General features: G+C 42.2%; 1 protein-coding gene across 1 annotated transcript in view; it reads right to left on the bottom strand.

The window, feature by feature from the left end:
• Positions 1 to 21,316, bottom strand: part of LOC141083963 (gonadotropin-releasing hormone II receptor-like) — a 120,702-nt gene that overhangs the window by 86,734 nt on the left and 12,652 nt on the right. Inside the window, exon 2 of the mRNA XM_073568376.1 lies at positions 12,920 to 13,473. Coding sequence (XP_073424477.1) covers positions 12,920 to 13,473 — 554 coding nt within the window. The remainder of the gene's footprint in view (positions 1 to 12,919; positions 13,474 to 21,316) is intronic.

Raw genomic sequence — 21,316 nt, 5'->3', positions numbered from 1 at the left:
AAAATGGTGACTAAAAGATCATGTTTGTGGAAAAAATACGAATTTTTTATTTTCACGCTCGGGCATTATAAACTTCTGTGAAGCACTGGGAGGGTCAAAGTGCTCACCACACATCTAGATAAGTTCCTTAGGGGGTCTAGTTTCCAAAATGGTGTCATTTGTGGGGGTTTCCACTGTTTTGGTACATCAGGAGTTTTCCAAACGCGACATGGTGTCCGATCTCAATTCCAGCCAAAAACGTCAAATGGCGCTGCTTCCCTTCCGAGCTCTGCCATGCACCCAAATAGTGGTTTACCCCCACATGTGGGGTATCAGCGTACTCAGGACAAATTGCACAATAACTTTTACCATCCTGTTACCCTTGGAAAAATAAGAATTGAGGGTGAAAAGATCATTTTTGTGGAAAAAATATGATTTTTTAATTGTATGGCTTTATGTTATAAACTTCTGTGAAGCCCATGGGGGTTCAAAGTTCTCACCACACATCTAGATAAGTTCCTTAGGGGTTCTAGTTTCCAAAATGGTGTCATTTGTGGGGGGTTTCCACTGTTTTGGTACATCAGGGGTTTTCCAAACGCGACAGGGTGTCCGATCTCAATTCCAGCCAAAAACGTCAAATGGCGCTGCTTCCCTTCCGAGCTCTGCCATGCACCCAAATAGTGGTTTACCCCCACATGTGGGGTATCAGCGTACTCAGGACAAATTGCACAATAACTTTTAGGGTCCTGTTACCCTTGGAAAAATAAGAATTGAGGGTGAAACGATCATTTTTCGGGAAAAAATATGATTTTTTAATTGTATGGCTTTATGTTATAAACTTCTGTGAAGCCCATGGGGGTTCAAAGTTCTCACCACACATCTAGATAAGTTCCTTAGGGGGTCTAGTTTCCAAAATGGTGTCATTTGTGGGGGGTTTCCACTGTTTTGGTACATCAGGGGTTTTCCAAACGTGACATGGTGTCCGATCTCAATTCCAGCCAAAAACGTCAAATGGCGCTGTTTCCCTTCCGAGCTCTGCCATGCGCCCAAATAGTGGTTTACCCCCACATGTGGGGTATCAGCGTACTCAGGACAAATTGCACAATAACTTTTAGGGTCCTGTTACCCTTGGGAAAATAAAAATTGGGGTGAAAAGATCATTTTTGTGGAAAAAATATGATTTTTTAATTGTACTGCTGTACGTTATAAACTTCTGTAAAGCCCTTGTGGGTTCAAAGTTCTCACCACATATCTAGATAAGTTCCTTGGGGGGTCTAGTTTCCAAAATGGGGTCACTTGTAGGGGGTTTCCACTGTTTAGGTACATCAGGGACTCTCCAAACGTGACATGGCGTCCAATCTGAATTCCAGCCAATTTTGCATTGAAAAAGTCAAACGGCGCTCCTTCCATTCTGAGCTCTGCCATGCACCGAAACAGTGGTTCCCCCCCACATATCAGGTATCTGCATACTCAGGACAAATTGTACAATAACTTTTGCAGTCCAATTTCTCCTGTTACCCTTGGTAAAATAAAAAAAATTGAACCTGAAGTATTTTTTTTATGAAAAAAAGTTAGATGTTCATTTTTTTTTAAATATTCAAAAAAATTCCTGTGACGCACCTAAAGGGTTAATAAACTTCTTGAATGTGGTTTTGAGCACTTTAAGGGGTGCAGTTTTTAGAATGGTGTCACTTTTGGGTATTTTCTATCATATAGACCCCTCAAAGTGGCTTCAAATGTGATGTGGTCCTAAAAATAAAATGGTGTTGTAAAAATGAGAAATCGCTGGTCAACTTTTAACCCTTATAACTTCCTAACAAAAAAAATTTTGGTTCCAAAATTGTGCTGATGTAAAGTAAACATGTGGGAAATGTTAGATATCAAGTTTTTTGTGTGCCGTATCTCTGTGATTTAAGGGCATAAAAATTCAAAGTTGGAAAATTGCAAAATTTTCAAAATTTTCGCCAAATTTCCGTTTTTCTCACAAATAAACGCAAGTTATTTGAATGAAATTTTACCACTAACATGAAGTACAATATGTCACGAGAAAACAATGTCAGAATCACCGGGATCCATGGAAGCGTTCCAGAGTTATGACCTCATAAAGGTACAGTGGTCAGAATTGTAAAAATTGGCCCGGTCATGAACGTGCAAACCACCCTTGGGGGTGAAGGGGTTAATCTCTATTTGTAGTTTTCAGTTAATGATATGCTAGTGCTCCGGGGCGGCCTGTGGGGGGGTCTTTATGCGGTGCTCTGCTTATTCATCTGTATGGTCTTATGACAGATCACTGATCCCTCACTGACCTGCCCCTATTTTACATACTGCATAGAATATTCTTAATATTGTTGATAATCATACAACATTGTTGGCTTGCCATTAGATGCTACTGCGCAAACTTTTTTAAAGTTTTTTAAGCCTCACAATAGCCAACAATATTATATCAATTCTCGTCAATATTATCAACACTATTATATGCATTATGTAAAATAGAGGGCAGGTCAGTGAGGGATCAGTGACCTGTCATAAGCCATACAGATGCATATGTAAGCAGAGCACCTCATAAAGCCCCCCACAGGCCGCCCCTGAGCACCAGAATCTGATTAACTGAAAACTGCAGAAAAAGATTAAACAACAGTCACAAGACAGATTTCATCAACCCAGGTATCATTGTAATCAGTATAACGGCGCCAATATGACACTGTCTGTAGGTTACTCATCACAATCCTGATGACAGGTTCCCGTTTTAAAGCAATGACTTGTGCTCTAGTAAATTTTTATACATTTCTTCCCAATCCAGCTAACCCCTATCCGTACAGTGACGGCTGGTATTGGATGGTCTTCCAAGGGTAGCATAACTAGTTTTTCTACATTAGACTCGTTGCTATGTTCGGCCTTATGAAATCCCAGAAGCATTGTCCACGAGTCATGGAATGCTCAGCAAGAACAGTCAGTGCGAGGCAAGCAGAGAGCTGAACACTGTTCCAGAGCGAGTTGAGTCTTACTTTTTCCTTTATTGTATTTTTTTTTACTTTTTTTGGGGAGCGTTTCTTACCCATAGCTGGAGGGAAGATCCAACTACGGAGATGTCTTCCACATGCCAGGACTTCCCCATACAGCCAGAGGCCTGAACACCACCAAAGGCAAACTGGCTTCACTGGGGGTCTGATGGCAGCACTTTATACTATCGTGCCATTTATTAAAAAATGCCTGTTTGAAACCAGGAAACAGGCTGATATTTGAATAGTTCACCACCAACTGAAACGGGCCGATATTCAGAAAATCCACCACCATATCCTCCACCAACCGAAACGGGCCGAAATATGAAAAAACGGGCCGATATTCAGAAAATCCACCACCATCTTCTCCACCAACTAAATTAATGCACCAATTTGAAAGACTGAAATTGTTTCTAAAACAATCTGCAGGAAACATCAGCGAAGAACCAGAGCCAGTGGTTATGAGGAAACTGTCATGGTTTACTGGGAGGTCAGGGTAGGTGTGGTAAGGGTTAACATGGAAAGCCTCTCTGTGGATCCAGGGAGGGTTCTTATAGCCTCATGATAGAGCCGTCTCCTGTCGTTTATACTCTTAGCTGAGTGTGCCTGACCCTGTTCTGTTTGTGCTTCATGCCAATCGTTGTTTGTCTGCTTGGTGTTTGATCCGGTCCCGTCACGGTTTACGTCTCTTGTCTGCTGATTCTGTACCTTGCTGCCTGTTCTGTGTATGATTAGTGGCTACGTTCTGACTTCCCTTCTGAGCATCCCTCCTGTACCTCACTGCCCGTTCTGTGTATGACCTTTGGCTACGTTTGACCCTCCTTTGAGTATCCCTCCTGTACCTCGTTGCCCGCCCCGTGTATGACCTTATTGCCTGCCTGACTATTGTTATTTCTCTGTGCAGCTTCTTTACCAGTGTTGTCATCGGTGCTGCAGGAGCTCAGCTGTAGCCCCGCCCAGCCCTCTGATGCGTGGTTACGTGGCCGCAGGTCCTGCTGGCATCGGGCGCTTCACTATCGCTCCACCCTCCCCGCAGGTCCTGGAGCTGGATTACTCATACCCACGCTGTGCTCCTACCTCTCATTGCTGTGGGTAAGGAGCCTCCACATACTTGATATTGGTGTCCTTGTCACCTGGATAGCAGGGCGGTTACTCTGTCCCTGACATTATAAACGACCGTCACAGTTTTTTTTTCTCCCCTTCTCTCCTCTCAGGGAAAAAGTGTGTGTGTGTGTTTGGTCATCGCTGTAATATCCACACGTTATGAAGAATTCAATGTATTAACTTTAGATATGTTTTATTCTTCGTCTTCCAGCACACAGCATAACAGTTGCATTCCCATGCTACCAGAAGTGAAACTGAAACTTCCCTTCTCATCCCTCTTGTCTCCACCCCCCAAGTCCCATAAGTCTGGCTTGCTTAAAGAGACAGATCTAATTATTATACATTACATCATCCCCTTTTTTTTTTTTTTTTTTTTCTATAAATAACCCATATTACTGATAAATGCAACAACATGAAAACGTCCAAAGAAATAATATGTCCGTTTTGTCTTATTTGTTCAATTCCAAAACCAGAGAAACAAAAAAAAAACAAAACAAAACTGTAGTTACACTTCTTCAATAAGCCTCGATGGAGCTCTTCTCTCTCGTGTAGGATAATGTCTGGGCTCATTGAGAGGGTTCATTATTGATGGACCAGCTACCTCTTGTTGATCCTCTCCACCATCGGATACCAAATCTTCCACCAAAGAGAGTTCATTGTCATCATTCTGCGGTATGACTTTAAAATATGAAGAATTTCGCGTTATGGAGTGTCCATCTCGTTCAGCTGTGATCATGCTGCCTTTCCTTTTAGTAACATAATATTTTGCAGGACCATATACAGGTGAGGTCTTGTTGGTTGGTCTTTGACGTACCACCACGACATCCCCTCTTTCGATGGCACTTGACTGTGTCCTTCGCCTTCTGTCTGCATAACGTTTCATGGCTTGTTTGTTGGAGAAATCTGTGGATCTCACTGAGGAGTCACTCGGACGGGGATGGCTGGTCACATCAGGGAGACGTATACGCAGGGTTCTGCTGAACATTAAATGAGCTGGAGCAGCATTAGTAGTGGAGTGTGGCGTATTGCAGTAATTACGCATGAATTTGTATAATGACTGTTTCAGTTGGATGTGCTCCAGACTCGCTGCCTTGATGCGTTTCCCCAGAGTGCGCATAAAACGTTCCACAATTCCATTGGCTTGCGGCCAGCAAGGTGTGATTTTCCTGTGATTGAATCCCAAGTATTCAGAAAATTGTGTAAACACATGTCCATTGAATGGAGGTCCATTGTCTGTTTTGACCACTCTTGGAATACCATATGCCGAGAAAATGTCGTCCAGCTCTGGTATGACATTATTAGCAGACGTTGAAGAGATAAATGAAATGACAGGGTATCGAGAATATTCATCAATTGTTACGAGAATGTATTGGCCATTTGGCAATGGTCCATATATATCGACTGCCACTTCCTCCCAGACAGCAGTGGGTAACGGAGACATTTGTAATGGCTCTAAGTTTGATGATGGAGTGATTAATTGACAAGTAGAACAGCGTCTAATCTTTTCTTCCACCAAGTGATCCATATTTGGGAACCACACTTTTTCTCTGAGTAACTTCTTTGTGCCAACAATTCCTAAATGACCTTCATGTGCTATCTGTATGACTAAATTACGCAAAGTCTTAGGTACAACTAGTTTGGTACCTCGAAGAATGAGGTGTTCTTCAGTGACTGATAATTCCTCACGTACGTTTGAGAATAGTTTTAACTCTTTCAGATCAATCTCAGAATCAGGAAATTTTTCCTTTTGAATTTCATGCCACCTTCGATTTTGGATGATTTGTATTAGGGCACAGAGTGTCTTGTCTTTTGTTGTTTCATTTATAAATTGATCAAGAGAAAGTGCTTTTGGCACAGCATGATCTGTAACAAAATGTAGGTATTCTTCAATAGATGAATGCACAGGTATATCATCATTAGTAGGATGTCTTGAAAGATAATCAGCCGGATTGCTGTATTTTCCAGGTTTTTGAACAATTTTATAGTTGTAGTCCTGTAGACGTAGGCCCCATCGTTCAATTCGTGCAGGCATTTTAGCTCTGGGATTTCCAAAAATTGTAAGAAGTTCTTGATGATCTGTGACAATGGTGAAGGGAGCTCCATAGAGAAATAAGTGAAAGTGTTCACATCCCCAGACAACTGCCAAGCTTTCTTTTTCAGGTTGAGAATATTTTCTTTCAGTGTTTGTTAAGCTCTTACTTGCATAAGAAATGATGTGAGGATTTTGATTGTTATCCTTGTACTGCGCTAGAATGGCACCCAGTCCCACGGGACTGGCGTCCACAATCAGTTCAGTTCGAAGAGCTGGATCAAAATAAGCCATAGTGGTTGTCGAGCAGAGTTCATTTTTAATTGTTTCAAAAGAAGCCTGACAGTCTTGAGACCATTGAAAAATACAACTTTGTTTTGTAAGTTCCCGTAGTGGATTGCTGATTGTTGAAAAATTCGGAATATATCTAGCACAGTAACTTGCCATTCCAAGGAAAGAACGCACTTCACTGGCATCCTGTGGAATTGAGGCTGTTCTGATAGCTTCCACTTTCTTGGGGTCTGGTTGTACTCCTTTTGCCGAGAAGATGTGACCATAGAATTCTAATGAGCCCTTGTCAAACTCGCACTTCTCTTTGTTTAAAGTGAGTCCAGCAGAAAGCAGACATTCGAAGATAGCATATAGAGCACGATTATGTTCAGCTTGAGTTTTACCAAAAACCAATATGTCATCACTGTAATTAAAGGCATTTGGGATGTGTTGAATGACACTCCTTATTGCGTCCTGAAAAATTTCTGCTGCTGAGCAGACTCCAAAAGTCAATCTTTTGTATCTTCTGAGGCCCACATGGGTGGAAAATGTGGTCAAGTATCGGGACTCTGGACTCAGTTCTAATTGATGATATCCCTTATTGAGGTCGAGCTTTGAGAAGACGGTGGCTCCATTTAATAAATGAATAATGTTATCAATCGTAGGTGAGATATGTCTTTCCCTCTGGATAGCGGTGTTGGGCAGGCGCATGTCAACACACAGTCTCACTTGATCAGGAGTCTTTGGTTTTGGAACTACCACAAGTGGAGAGACCCACGGAGTGGGACCAGTAACAGTTTCAATAACGTCCTCATCCATGAGCAATTGGAGTTCCTTTTCTACCTTCTGTCTCAGGTGAAATGGAATACGCCTGTGAGGCTGGGCTACTGGACGAACATTGTCATCCACATGAAGGTGTACTTGAGAGTCCTTTAGTTTTCCCAAACCACTAAATAAGGAGGGAAAGCTGTTCACCATAGTTTGTACATCCATATCCGCAGGGTCAGTTATGGTATGAATAATCTGGATGAGCCCTAGCTCCAAGGCAGTGTGATAGCTGAGAAGACAGCCTCCCGATCCTTGTAATGTGTGGAAAGTGGTTTTCTGCCTGTTTTCTTTATATCCAATTTCAGCATCAAATTGTCCCATTATAGCTAGAGGTGTTTTAGATCCATAAGGAAAGATTTTGGTCTGCACTTGTTGTAAGACTGGCCTTGTTTTCAATTGTTCATATGTAGTGCCATCTATGATATCCACTGAAGCTCCTGTATCTATTGTAAAGGTAATGTCAGTGTTGCAGATTGAGAGTGTAACACAGGGAGACTGTACTGAACCAGTGACAGAGGTAGTGAACACATAGTTCTCAGTCGCAGACATTTCTTCTGTGTCCTGATTTATCACTTTTACATCTGCAGATTTTGTCATAGGCAGCGGAGGCTTGTAGTGCGCTGATTTGCAAACAGCTGCAAAATGATTCCCTTTTCCACATTTACTGCAGGTTTGTCCCATAGCTGGACATTTGTTCTGGTGGTGAGGGAAATCCTGTCCACATCTATAACATTTCTTCTGTTTCTGGGCTTGTTTGTCTGGTAAATTTTTCTGTTTGAGATTATGCACATGTAATTTATCCCCATTCTCCATTACGGTAGCCTGGTGATCTGCTATTTCTATAGCACGGGCCATTTTGAGCAAATCATGTAGAGAGATATCCTGCTGCAGAGCCTTACGCCTTAGGTTATTAGACGAGCAGGTGACAATTATTTGAGTTAGGATTTCATCATCTACATCTGTAAAGGCACATCCATGTGTTAACTCTTTCAGCTGTGTGACATAAGTGTCTATGGACTCTTCTGGAAGCTGCTTGGCAATCCTGAATTTATATCTTTCATATCTGATGTTCTGTTTAGGGTTGAAGTAGCCAGTGAGAGCTTTAGTGCAGTTGCTGTATGTGTCTGTTTCTGCTGCAGGTAACGTACTGTATATGTCATAGACTCCTGTGCCTGCACAATGCAGGAGCAAAGCTCTCTTTCTTTTCTCCTCCTTTATGTCCATGGCTTCTAGGAAATTCTCAAATCTGTTTAGCCATTTTCTCCAGTTATGGGAGAGATTAATGACATCAGTCATATCAAATTGTGGGAATGTGTGCAAGTAGTCAGCCATGATAGAGTCTCTCAGTGGTGCTGGCGTGTGAAGCGGTAAAATATAGTCCGTACTCACAGCAGTAGGTGATTATATCCCATCCTCGTCGCCAGTTGTAATATCCACACGTTATGAAGAATTCAATGTATTAACTTTAGATATGTTTTATTCTTCGTCTTCCAGCACACAGCATAACAGTTGCATTCCCATGCTACACAGAAGTGAAACTGAAACTTCCCTTCTCATCCCTCTTGTCTCCACCCCCCAAGTCCCATAAGTCTGGCTTGCTTAAAGAGACAGATCTAATTATTATACATTACAATCGCCAGCCTGTATCATGGACCCCATGCAAGCGCTGTCAGACCAGGTAAAACACCTGACTCAAATGTTCCAGAAGTTAAATATGGAACAGCGCACGATGGCCCATACCCAGCAGCAGCTGGTAGACACAGTGAAGGGGGCTGTCGCTAGGGGGGCTCTCAGTCCTGAGAGTAAGGATGTGTCACTTATGTCCCCAGAATTTCCTGTTAAATTACCGGACTCTTTTTCTGGGGACAAAAGAGAATACAGGACTTTCAGGGAAGGATGCAAATTGTTCTTCTCCCTGAGACCCCGTTCTTCGAGGGGAGAATTCCAGAGGGTGGGGGTGATAATCTCTCTGCTTCAGGGTGCCCCACAAGCCTGGGCATTTTCTCTCGCTCCCACTGCCCCGGAACGAATGACTGTTGATGCATTTTTTGAGGCCTTGGGTTGCATTTATGATGAACCAGATAGGGTTCAAAGGGCTGAGGACTGCGTCAACTGGATCAGTGATCTGTGGTCTAAGGTGCGTTTGAATATATCCAAAGCACAAGGGAAATATAAATATTTTGCAGATAGTAAGAGGGACTCTGGTCAGACGCTACAGTTTGGAGATAAGGTGTGGGGCTTTCCACGCGAGACATAAACCTAAGGGTACCCTCCACCAAACTGGGGCCGAAATTCATTGGCCCTTATGAGATAACCGAGGTGATTAACCTGGTAGTGTATCGCTTACTTCTCCCTTCATCTTTGAAACTCCATGATGTGTTCCATAGGTCCTTGCTCAAACCATTAGGTTCGGTGGTAGAGGAAACCTGCAGAAAATTCTTGTCACAAAGATGTTGCCAGCCAGACCTCAACAGTGCTCCCTGTATGTACATGTCCTCTGCTCTGAGTACACAGGCACTAGTCATATATTCCCCCTCCTCACATCTCAAACAGTCAGATTACTGAGCAGTTCCATAATGTGATCAGTGGGATCTGTTGGTAAATGTTGTGGTGTGCTCAGACGGCTGACGTTCAGTAGGCTGCAGATGATTTTGCAACAGCCTGTAGTCTTGCATGGCCTCTTCCAAGCTTCTACTCTGTTTGAGTACTCTGGTAATTTACAGTTTTACTCCTAAGCTTCTGTATTCAGCTATCCTTCACTGATTGTAGGAGTAGTGCTCTCTGCAATCATTACATGGTGCTTTACATGTAAAAAGGGGTATACTTAACAAAAATCAAGTACAATAATCTTGAACAAAACAAGCCACTGACTGGTACAGGAGGCGAGAGGACCCTGCCCCTGAGGGCTCACACTCTACAAGGGATGGGTGAGGAAACAGAAGGTGAGGGTAGAGCTGGTCATGCAGTGGTATGGTGGATCAGGGGTTACAGTAGGTTGTAGGCTTGTCGGAAGAGGTATATCTTCAGGTTCCTTTTGAAGGTTTCCATGGTAGGCCAAAGTTTTATATGTTGAGGTAGAGAGTTCCAGAGTAGGGGGGATACACAGGAAAAATCTTGTATGCGATTGTGGGAAGAGGAAATAAGAGGGGCGTAGAGAAGGAGATCTTGTGAGGATCGGAGGTTGCGTGCAGGTAAGTACCGGGAGACTAGGTCACAGATGCATGGAGGAGACAGGTTGTGGATGGCTTTGTATGCCAAGTTTAGGGTTTTTAGCTGGTCTCTGGGCCATGGGGAGCCAGTGAAGGGATTGACAGAGAGGAGAGCAGGAGGACAGGTGGATTCGTCGAGCAACAGATTTTAGGATGTATTGAAGGGGTGTGAGAGTGTTAGAGAGGAGGCCACAAAGCAGGAGGTTGAAGTAGATGAGGCGGGAGATGATGAGGGCATAAACTAGTCTTTTTTCAGAGTCTTGGTTGAAGAATGTGCGGATTCTGGAGATATTTTTGAGTTGGAATTGGCAGGAAGTGGAAAGGACTTGGTTGTGTCGGTTGAAGGAAAGATCAGATTCAAGGATTACCCCAAGGCAGCAAGCTTGCGGTACTGTGGATAGTGGAAAGCCAATGAGGTTGATAGATAGATGTGGTGGGGGGATTGAATGAGACGGTGGAAATATGGTGAATTCTGTTTTTGCCATGTTACATTTTAGAAATCTAGCAGAGAAGAAAGATTAAATTGCGTCGTTTTGACGGTACGGCGACAGCACCAAAATGCAACAGGTTGCAGCACCGTCAAAATGACGCATGCTGAGGCATCTGCATACATCAGCACGGAGGAAGTCCGCATCCCTCCTCAGCTCCTCCATACACTAGTGAGAAACTAGCCTTATACAGTATGGGGCATATCACATCATATCATATTGTTGAGGTTGTTTTTAATGTTTAACTGGATACATATTGGCACATATGCTATGATGGCAGCATGGACAAACTAGGCTGATTATCCATAATTCAATTTTTATAAATCACTTATTTGCAGACTGGTTTGTCACCTACCCCAAAGCTTGCTATTCAGTGTTCAGTTTACATATACAGCCCTTTTGTTTTTATTGTGCTTTTATTGGTGTTCATTTATATATATATACCTATTGTACTGTTGAGGTATACATAAAGTTTTTTGCAATTTAGCACACTTGTTGTGGGTCTTACGTGTTCCTCCTGGGACATACTAGCGCAAAGTTATATACCTATTTATGGTTTCATGAGTGTATCCTAATAGAAGTAGTCTTCTCTATCAGGATCAGGAATTGCTGTGGCACATGAGAAATAGTTAAAGAAGTTGATTTGGCCTCTAAATTTCCCATATAAATATTTGATTGAGCATCTACTAGAAGTGCTGGAAAGCAAGTCCCATTCATTGAGGGTTCACTTTACAACTTACAGGTATCTGCTGCTAACATAAGGATGCCAGTTACAACCCTGAAAAGTTTTGTGGTGACTACTCCTCAACCAGTTTTGGTGGCAAGACGGAAATCTATTCAATATTATGTAGGGAATTTTGAGCTCAAAATCTCAAAATCAATTTGGAAGATGTATAAAATCACCATTGGATACACTTGTTAGGTTTTAGGATTACTCAGGTTTGATTCACTGAGAAACCATTCAGTGTGGCAAATATACAAATATGCAATAATAGGGAAAAGTCATCACAGCATTGTACATTTCTATAACTGAACTCCTGGCAACAAACTGTTATTCTGCAAGTTTCCATTACCATTTTTTCAAATGCCCAGATTCAGTTATTCCTTCCCTCTTGGTAATTTGAAGATAGTGTTAAAGCCAATCTGTAATTTTGCTTTTCTAAGGAAGCAACAGCAAGAAAAACAGATGCCTGCATAATAAGATAGCATATTTGGCTTATGTGAAGTAAAATATTTAAGCCATTGGTTATGTTTGTTTACTGTTTTTCTTCTGCAGCTTGTATGTATAACAATACACTGCAAGCTGCTTAATTCTATTCAGTCTCCAGCTCCTCTATTCACTCTTAATCATTTATCTAACCACAATTGCCCAAACATTTTGACTCAATTTTGCTAAACAACGGTCTTATTGAATCGGGTCCTATATCTTCTCTACCACAAAGAAGGGTGGTGTTGATCCAAGCAGCCAAAACTACTTTTGGCAACTTTTTTGGGCAAATCTGTTTAAAAAAGAATAGGGCTGTACTTAGAAGAAAATGCCAGCTCTCACGTCATCCCACCAGGAAAGGTATTCATAAAATGATATGCAGATGTTACCATTACCTTTATAGTTTGTTCCTTCACAATCTAACGCTGATAGTACTGACTAGACACTGTCAGCATACACAGGAACATGAATCATAGACAAAGGCAATTGGAAATCCAGGTTATTGGTTTGTTCTAACATTTTCAAAGGGAAACACTGAGGATTAGCACAATGCAGAGTGTTAAAACATGGCGCACCACAATAATCTTTGTATGGGGATTGTAAGTGCTCAATAAAACAGATATGTCTGGAGAACTAATGGATGCTCTTTAAGTTGATGGCTCATTTAAAGCACAAACTATGCACTGCTGTTTAAGTAGAGCATCCATTGCCACCATTTATCTATGTTCTATAATAAGCATACCCTATATTACACAGATTACACTACAGGATCAGCTTTAGCTTCATTGAAAAAAAATTATATATACCTGTGGCATTGATAATATGATGCTCATTAGCCAGGCAGTCGATAACATTATCTTATTCTTCTTCTTGGCATCATTTATGGCTAGTGGATTGAGGATTGCAGACTGACGATCGACGCTGATCACCACAGTCACAAAAGCACAAGAATACATAGACAGAAGCTTGAGAAACATGAGTATTCTGCAGGCCATGTCCCCCGCCTGCCACTGCACAGTGATATTCCAAATGGCGTCTAGCGGCATGACAATAAATGTAACTAGGAGGTCAGCTGTGGTCAGGTTCAGGATTAAGATTCGGACATGTGACCTTTTCTTCCTACTTGTTCTTGCAGCGGCCCAAAGAGTAGCCAAGTTGCAGGATGCAGAAAGTGTGAAAATAACAAAGGTGATGATAACGCGGGCCTTGGCGGCTGGAGAGAAGGTTGGCAGCTGGATTTGATTATGTGTTATATTGGGGGAAGCTGTGGTCATATTCATTTCACACGAGTTGCTGAACCACTGTCCACTCATACAGCGTTTGCTGACAAGTTCCTTTGTGATGTTCGCGATTTCCATTTCTAGGAGCAAAACAATATATAACACACATATGTATTATTAAACTAAAGCATATTCAAGAAAACCATCTACATTTACATAGATAAACTCTGATGATGCCAATGACAAGCTGGGCAAAAGTAGAATGATCGTTTCCAGCAGAATGTTTAAGGAGGACTTGTCACCAGGTCACAAGTGTCCAGTCTTTGCTCTTATTGTATTCCCACTGCTCCTCTTGGTATTCTTGTTTTTTTTTTGTATGTGTGTTTTTTTCAGATCCGCCATATTGTTTCAGAGACCTATTTATGCAGTGCAAAATTTCATGGCTTTTACTATGGGGCATGGCTCATAGGATAATAATGTAAAGCAGCCTAAGGACACATTCTATGAGCCACGATCACTTGGTTAAGACCATAAAAATTACACCTAAATTAAAAGGCTCATATCTCTGGAATTGTAAGGAGGATTTTAGTGAGAAAATATAACGGTGTAATCAGGGTAAGGCCGGGGTCAGACTTGCGAGAAACTCGGACAAGTCTCGCGAGTCAATACCCGGCACTGCCACCAGCAGTCGGATACGAGTGTTCAGCTGCATGTATTTCTATGCAGCTGAACGCTCCGATCTGCGTGTCGGCGGCAGTGCCGGGTATTGACGCGCGAGACTCGTCCGAGTTTCTCGCAAGTCTGACCCCGGCCTAACAGCGGGTATAAAATGAGGCCAAAAACTGGTCACTTCTGACCTGGTCATAGGTCCTCTTTAAGTCCACATTCACTTGTTCAGTATTTGGTCAGTATTTTACCTCAGTAATTGTAAGACAAAACCAGGAGGGACCAATCAGAGGAAAAGTATAATAGAAGCACTTCACCACTTCTGTATTTATCACCCTCTCCTGGTTTTGGCTTACAAAGACTGAAGTAAAATACTGACCAAATAATGAATGTGTGAATGTGGACTAAAGCATAAATGCAAATCCACATTCCAACACCACTGTGCAATTAATGAATACATTTATTTCACTATTGCTACAAATATAAAAAAAACTCTGAGGTGCTCAGATCAAAAAGTGTCTATTCTATCCACTAGTGACAAGGTAATCTCATGAGATGGACCCTAAACTCCAATAACTCACCTGATGTACCTGACCAAGTCTCAAATGATCCAGGAAAGTGAAAGGATCCAGTTTAACTCTGATTAAAACCTGCCTGGGATAGATGGGTGAAAAAGGGTTCACGGACCAGAAGGAGGCCATACCTACCCAAAAATAAATGGACATGACCACGGTGGATCAGTGGTAAGCACTATTGCTTTGCAGCGCTGAGGTTTGTATGTTCTCCCTGTGTTTGTTTGGGTTTCCTCTGGGTTCTCCAGTTTCCTTCCACACTTCAAAGTCATATTTAGATTGTGGGCTCCAATTGGGACAGTTAAGGCTCATACCCATATGTGTGAAAAAAAAAGTTCCGATATCAGGACCGAAAAACGGACGCGTGTCATGCGAGTACAATACGATTTTTCTCACATAGCATGCTGCGATTTTTTTTCTCAGTCCGATTTCAGCTGAAAAAATAATCACAGATGAGATGTAACCAATTGAATAACTGGTCAGAGTGCAATCCGATTTTTTTTTCTCGGATTGCACTCGTCCGTTTTTCTCGCAAATGAGTATGAGCCCTTATGTTGATCTCTGTAAAGTGCCGCAGTATATGACGGCGCTATCTAAGCAAAATAAATAAAGGCCAGCACTCTTATAGAATTGAATTAATGTGCAGGTGTAAGTACAACATGGCCAATACACAATCACTATTTTGTTAGTATAGCAGTGCTTAAAACCTTACAGAGTAACCGTCATTTTAATATTTATATATTAAATCAGTAGCACACGTGAAAATAAGCAACTTTTTAATATACAGGGTGGGCTATGTACGCCATGTTCCAAATTATTATGCAAATGATATTTTTCTCTGATTTTCCTAAATGGTCAGTGCAAATGACAGTCAGTCTAATAAAACTCACCACCCGTTAGAGTATACATCAAATTTTATTGAAGAAACCTCCCAATGATAACAGTATAATCTCCAAAATGAATAAAAACTCAAAATGCACTGTTCCAAATTATTAGGCACAGTGGAATTTCTAAACATTTGATATGTTTTAAAGAACTGAAAATGCTCATTTGTGGAATTTGCAGCATTAGGCCGGCGTCACACTAGAGAGGAATACGGATGAGTGAGAGGTGTTAAAAAACGCATTGCACACGGACCAATAATAATAATAAATTTTATTTCTATAGCGCCGACATATTCCGCAGCACTTTACATTTCGGAGGGGATTTGTACAGACAATAGACATTACAGCATAGCAATAATCACATAGATTATAACAAATACCATGAGGAATGAGGGCCCTGCTCGCAAGCTTACAGTCTATGAGGAAAGAGGTAGACACGAAAGGTGGGTGGTAACAGTTGCCCTGATTGTATGGACCAGCCATAATGTTAAGTGTGTATCAGTACAGACACAGAGGGCTAATAGATGCATAAAGCATGTGGGAACATGATGCGGGGAACCTGGTTATGGGAAAACTTTTGGCTGTGCCACACAGGGATAGATTATGTTAATATGTTGAGGCGATAGGCCAGTCTGAATAAATGCGTTTTCAGGGCACGCTTAAAATTGTGGGGATTGGGGACTAATCGTATTGACCTGGGAAGTGCATTCCAAAGAATTGGCGTAAAGTCTTGGAGACGGGAGTGGGAGGTTTTGATTATTGAGGATGCTAACCTCAGGTCATCAGCAGAACGGAGGGCACGGGTATGGTGGTAGGCTGAGACGAGGGAGATGTAGGGTGGTGCTGAGCCATGGAGGGCTTTGTGGGTGAGGGTAATAAGTTTATACTGAATTCTGGAGTGGATGGGTAGCCAGTGTAATGACTGGCACAAGGTAGAGGCATCGATGTAACGATTGGTGAGGAATATGATCCTGGCTGCAGCATTCAAGACAGATTGGAGAGGGGAGAGTTTGGTAAGAGGGAGACTGATTAGAAGAGAGTTACAATAGTCGAGACGAGAATGAATAAGAGAAACAGTAAGAGTTTTTGCAGACTCAAAAGTAAGAAAAGGGCGAATTCTAGAAAAGTTTTTGAGGTGCAGATGACAAGAGCGAGCCAGTGATCAAATGTGGGGGGCAAAGGAAAGCTCAGAATCAAGTATGACCCCAAGACAGCGGGCATGTTGCTGGGGAGTAATAGTGGAGCCACACACAGAAATGGCAATGTCGGGTATAGGTACATTAGTAGAGGGAGGAAACACAAGGAGTTCAGTCTTTGACAGGTTCAGTTTCAGATATAGTGAGGACATGATGTTAGACACAGCGTTTAGACAATCGCCGGTGTTTTCTAGAAAGGCTGGCGTGATGTCAGGAGAAGAAGCGTATAATTGGGTGTCATCAGCATAGAGATGGTACTGGAAACCAAATCTACTGATTGTTTTACCAATAGGGGCAGTGTACAAGGAGAAGAGGAGGGGGCCTAGGACTGATCCTTGAGGAACCCCAACAGTAAGGGGAAGGTGAGAGGAGGAGGAAATGGCAAAAGATACAGTAAAGGAGCGGTCAGAGAGATAGGAGGAGAACCAGGAGAGAACGGTGTCCTTGAGGCCAATGGAACGGAGCATAGTGAGGAGGAGCTGATGATCCACAGTGTTGAATGCTGCAGAGGGATCCAAGAGAATTAGCATGGAGTAATGACCATTAGATTTAGCTGTTAGTAGATCATTAGAGACTTTAGTGAGGGCAGTTTCAGTAGAGTGTAAGGAGCGGAAGCCGGATTGGAGAGGGTCGAGAAGAGAGTTATCAGAGAGATAGCGGATAAGACAGGAGTGGACCAGGCATTCCAGGAGTTTAGAGATGAAGAGAAGATTAGAGACAAGTCTATAGTTAGCGGCACAGTTTTGGTCGAGGGATGGTTTTTTAAGTAGTGGATGTATGATGGCATGCTTAAATGAGGAGGAAAAGATACCAGAAGAGAGAGAGAGGTTAAATATTTTAGTTAGGTGAGTGGTGACAGCAGGGGAAAGGGACTGGAGGAGATGTGACGGAAATGGGTCACTGATGCAAGTGGTTGGGTGAGAAGATGCAAGGAGCCTGCTTACTTCTTCTTCTGTGACTGGTTCAAAATCAGAGAGTGAGCTAGATGCAGTGGGGGAGGGAGGACAGTATGAGGTGATTGGGAGATAATTTCCTGTCGGATCTGGTCAATTTTTTCTTTGAAGTAATTGGCCAGATCGTCAGCTCGGAGCTCCGTGGTTGGGGCCTGTACTCTTGGGTTGAGTAGAGAATGAAAAGTGTCAAAGAGACGTTTCGGGTTATTGGACAGTGAGATGATGAGGGTGTTGAAATAGGTTTGTTTGGAGAGGTGAAGGGCAGTGTTGTATGTTCGAAGCATAAACTTATAATGGATGAAATCTTCGTGTAGATTGGATTTTCTCCACAAACGTTCGGCGCACCTGGAGCACCGCTGCAGGAAACGTGTTTGCAGGGTGTGCCAGGGTTGTCACCATCTGTGTTGTGGTGTTCTATTTATAGCGGGTGCAAATTCATCCAGGGCACTTTGAAGTGTTTCATTGTAATGCTTCAGTGCAGAATCAGGACATGAGAGGGAGGAGATAGGGGTCAATGAAGACTGCAAGTTCTTCGTAAGTTTCTGGGTGTTAATGGCCTGTATGTTTCTATAAGTACGGACAGTGGGGGTGACCTGAGCAGCCTGGCAGTTCTTGATAGAGAATGAAAGAAGATTGTGGACAGAGAGCGGGAGAGGGGAGTTTGCAAAATCATCCACTGCACAAAGCCGAGAGAAGACCAAGTCGAGGGAGTTTCCGTCTTCATGCGTTGGAGAATTAGTAAGCTGCAAAAGGCCAAACGAGGAGGTTAGAGATAAAAGGTGAGTAGCAGATGGGGAGAGGGGAAGCACAATGGGGATGTCGAAATCTCCCATGATGAGGGTAGGGATGTCACAGGAGAGAAAATGTGGAAGACAAGTGGCAAAATGATCCAGGAACTGATGGGAGGGCCGGGAGGACGATACACCACCACCCCTCGTATGGAGAAGGGGGTGTAGAGTCTGACGGCATGGACCTCAAAAGAAGGGAAGACTAGTGAGGGTAGTTCAGGGATAACCTGAAAGGTACATTTTGGTGATAGAAGCAGACCAACGCCTCCACCTGCTCTATTGTCTGATCTTGGGGTATGAGAGAAGTGTAGTCCACCATATGAAAGAGCAGCAGCAGCGGTAGTGTCTGACTGCTGAATCCAGGTTTCAGTAAGAGCCAGGAGGTTAAGAGAATTAGAAAGGAAAAAGTCATGAATGAAGGAGAGTTTGTTACACACTGAGCGAGAATTCCAAAGTGCACAATTAAGAGAGACAGATGGCATTCAGGGAATATTAATAAGATTAGAGGGGTTTCTGAGTGTAGCAGTTGGGGGGCTTGACTTTCTATAACATGGGGGACCAGGGTTGGGAGCAATGTCTCCTGCGACTAGGAGGAGGATAGAAAGAGTGAGCAGATGGTTAAGTGATTTGTGAGAGCGTCTCTTATGTTGAATGGGGGGACTGACTGGATCTGTGCAATTTAACAATGTGAAAAGAGCGTGAGTGCTATACATAGGAGAGGAAAGAAGCGAGGGGCCGATATGGATGGCGTGTAGAGAGTTAATGCCAGGGTGGTGGATGTGTGTGAATGCAGTGGTCAGGATATAAGTTACACAAATGCATATGGTATATATTTGTTGTACTCCAAATGTACAGGGAGTAGATGTATAAAAATGTCTTACTGCCCTGTCTAACTTCCATGTTATAACTGCCAGTACTTTGATAAACTGTACTTCGATAAAGTGTGCATAAATGCCCCCTGCATAAATGCTTTCCCCATACTATGTCTGAATATATAGGAGGCTAAGGATTGTTTTTTTTTTCTCTCTCTCTCTTCTCGTTAATCAATCAAACTATATTGAGACAGCAGGGCCCAATAAAATGTTGTGGTCAGATAAACAGATGTCCAGCACTACATGGATCATAAAGCACTTTGAAAAGTTTCTTGACCTCACGACATAAGGGGACAAGCAGAGTAAGTTGAAATAACTATATACCAGATATAAGCTTGCATAGTTGAAAACACATATACAGCATTCAGGATTAACTGCTTGCTGACATTGAATGGAGGAGTTGATTCAGAGCAGAGATTGAAAGAGGTGGTTACCAGATATAAGCTTGCAGAGTTGAAAAGACATATAGAGCATTCAGGATTAACTGCTTGCTGACATTGAATGGAGGAGTTGATTCAGAGCAGAGATTGAAAGAGGTGGTTACCAGATATAAGCTTGCAGAGTTGAAAAGACATATAGAGCATTCAGGATTAACTGCTTGCTGACATTGAATGGAGGAGTTGATTCAGAGCAGAGATTGAAAGAGGTGGTTACCAGATATAAGCTTGCAGAGTTGAAAAGACATATAGAGCATTCAGGATTAACTGCTTGCTGACATTGAATGGAGGAGTTGATTCAGAGCAGAGATTGAAAGAGGTGGTTACCAGATATAAGCTTGCAGAGTTGAAAAGACATAGAGCATTCAGGATTAACTGCTTGCTGACATTGAATGGAGGAGTTGATTCAGAGCAGAGATTGACCAATAATTCTCTATGGGGCAGCTCCCATCAGCCGTATTTTTCTTGCGTATATTTTACGGTCCGTGCCAATCGCAGCATGCTGCGATTGTCAGCGTACTACGGCCGTTGTACGCCAATGCAAGTCTATGGGTGTGCTAAAAATACGCATTACACACGGACCACCCGTGTTACTTGCGAGAAATACACACCCGGTGTCTTTTAGAAAAGCCGGCAATTCAGTGCGCTATACAGTAAAATCATGCTGACAGGTTTAATAAAGAAACGAAAGAATAGATCTAGGCACATAGAATACATATATATATATATATATATACATGTCATTCTGACACACACACATATATATATATATATATATATTTATATTTATATTTCACAGAGTTCTTCATAGCAGAATAGACGCTAATTCAATTGCCGGCTTCTGTCAAATCATTCCCCAACCCGACATGAAATGACACATGGTTTACATACAGTAAACCATTTCATTTCATGTTTTTTTTATATGTCCCTGACTAATTAGATGAGGGTTTGTGTGCAAAATTTGGGAGGTGTAGTTGTTAATTTAAGGGGTTAATTCATTGTAAAAAAATGCGTGGGCTCCCGCTGTAATTTGTCAACCAGAGAGGTAAAGTAGGTGAGTGAGGGCAGATTTTAACAGCCATGAGAGGGACCATTGTTTTTTGCCTCCCCTGGCTACAAAAATCTGCCCCCAGACACCCCAAAAATGGCGCATCTATAAGATGTGCCAATTCTGGTACTTATCCTCTCTATTCCCATTGCCCTGTAGCGGTGGCGAATGGGTTAATATAACAAAGGGTTAATGTCACCATTCGATTGTAAGGTGACATTAAGCTGATTAATAATGGAGAGGTGTCAATAAGACACCGATCCATTATTAACCCTATACTAAGAAAGGGTTAAAAACCACACACACACACATTAATTAAAAAGTCTTTTAATGAAATAAATACACCAAGTTTTTGACAAATTTTTATTAGTCTGGTAATCCAAAATAAAACCATGACCTGCAACAAAAATAACATACAAAATCACCAATATCCTTACCTCTCCGCCGTTTAGTCATGTCCCACGATGCAATCCATCACAAGGGGTTAAATAGTTTACAATGAGGACCGGTGCTAATGCGACCAGCCTCACTGTAATCTGCTACAAAATGAATTGATTCAGCTCTGCG

The sequence above is a fragment of the Dendrobates tinctorius genome, unplaced genomic scaffold, assembly GCF_039654945.1.
Source record: "Dendrobates tinctorius isolate UK_male_01 unplaced genomic scaffold, ASM3965494v1 ptg000022l, whole genome shotgun sequence".
Taxonomy (NCBI): Eukaryota; Metazoa; Chordata; class Amphibia; order Anura; family Dendrobatidae; genus Dendrobates; species Dendrobates tinctorius.
Note: the sequence above shows the minus strand (reverse complement) of the source record. Positions and strands in the feature narration are given on the sequence as shown.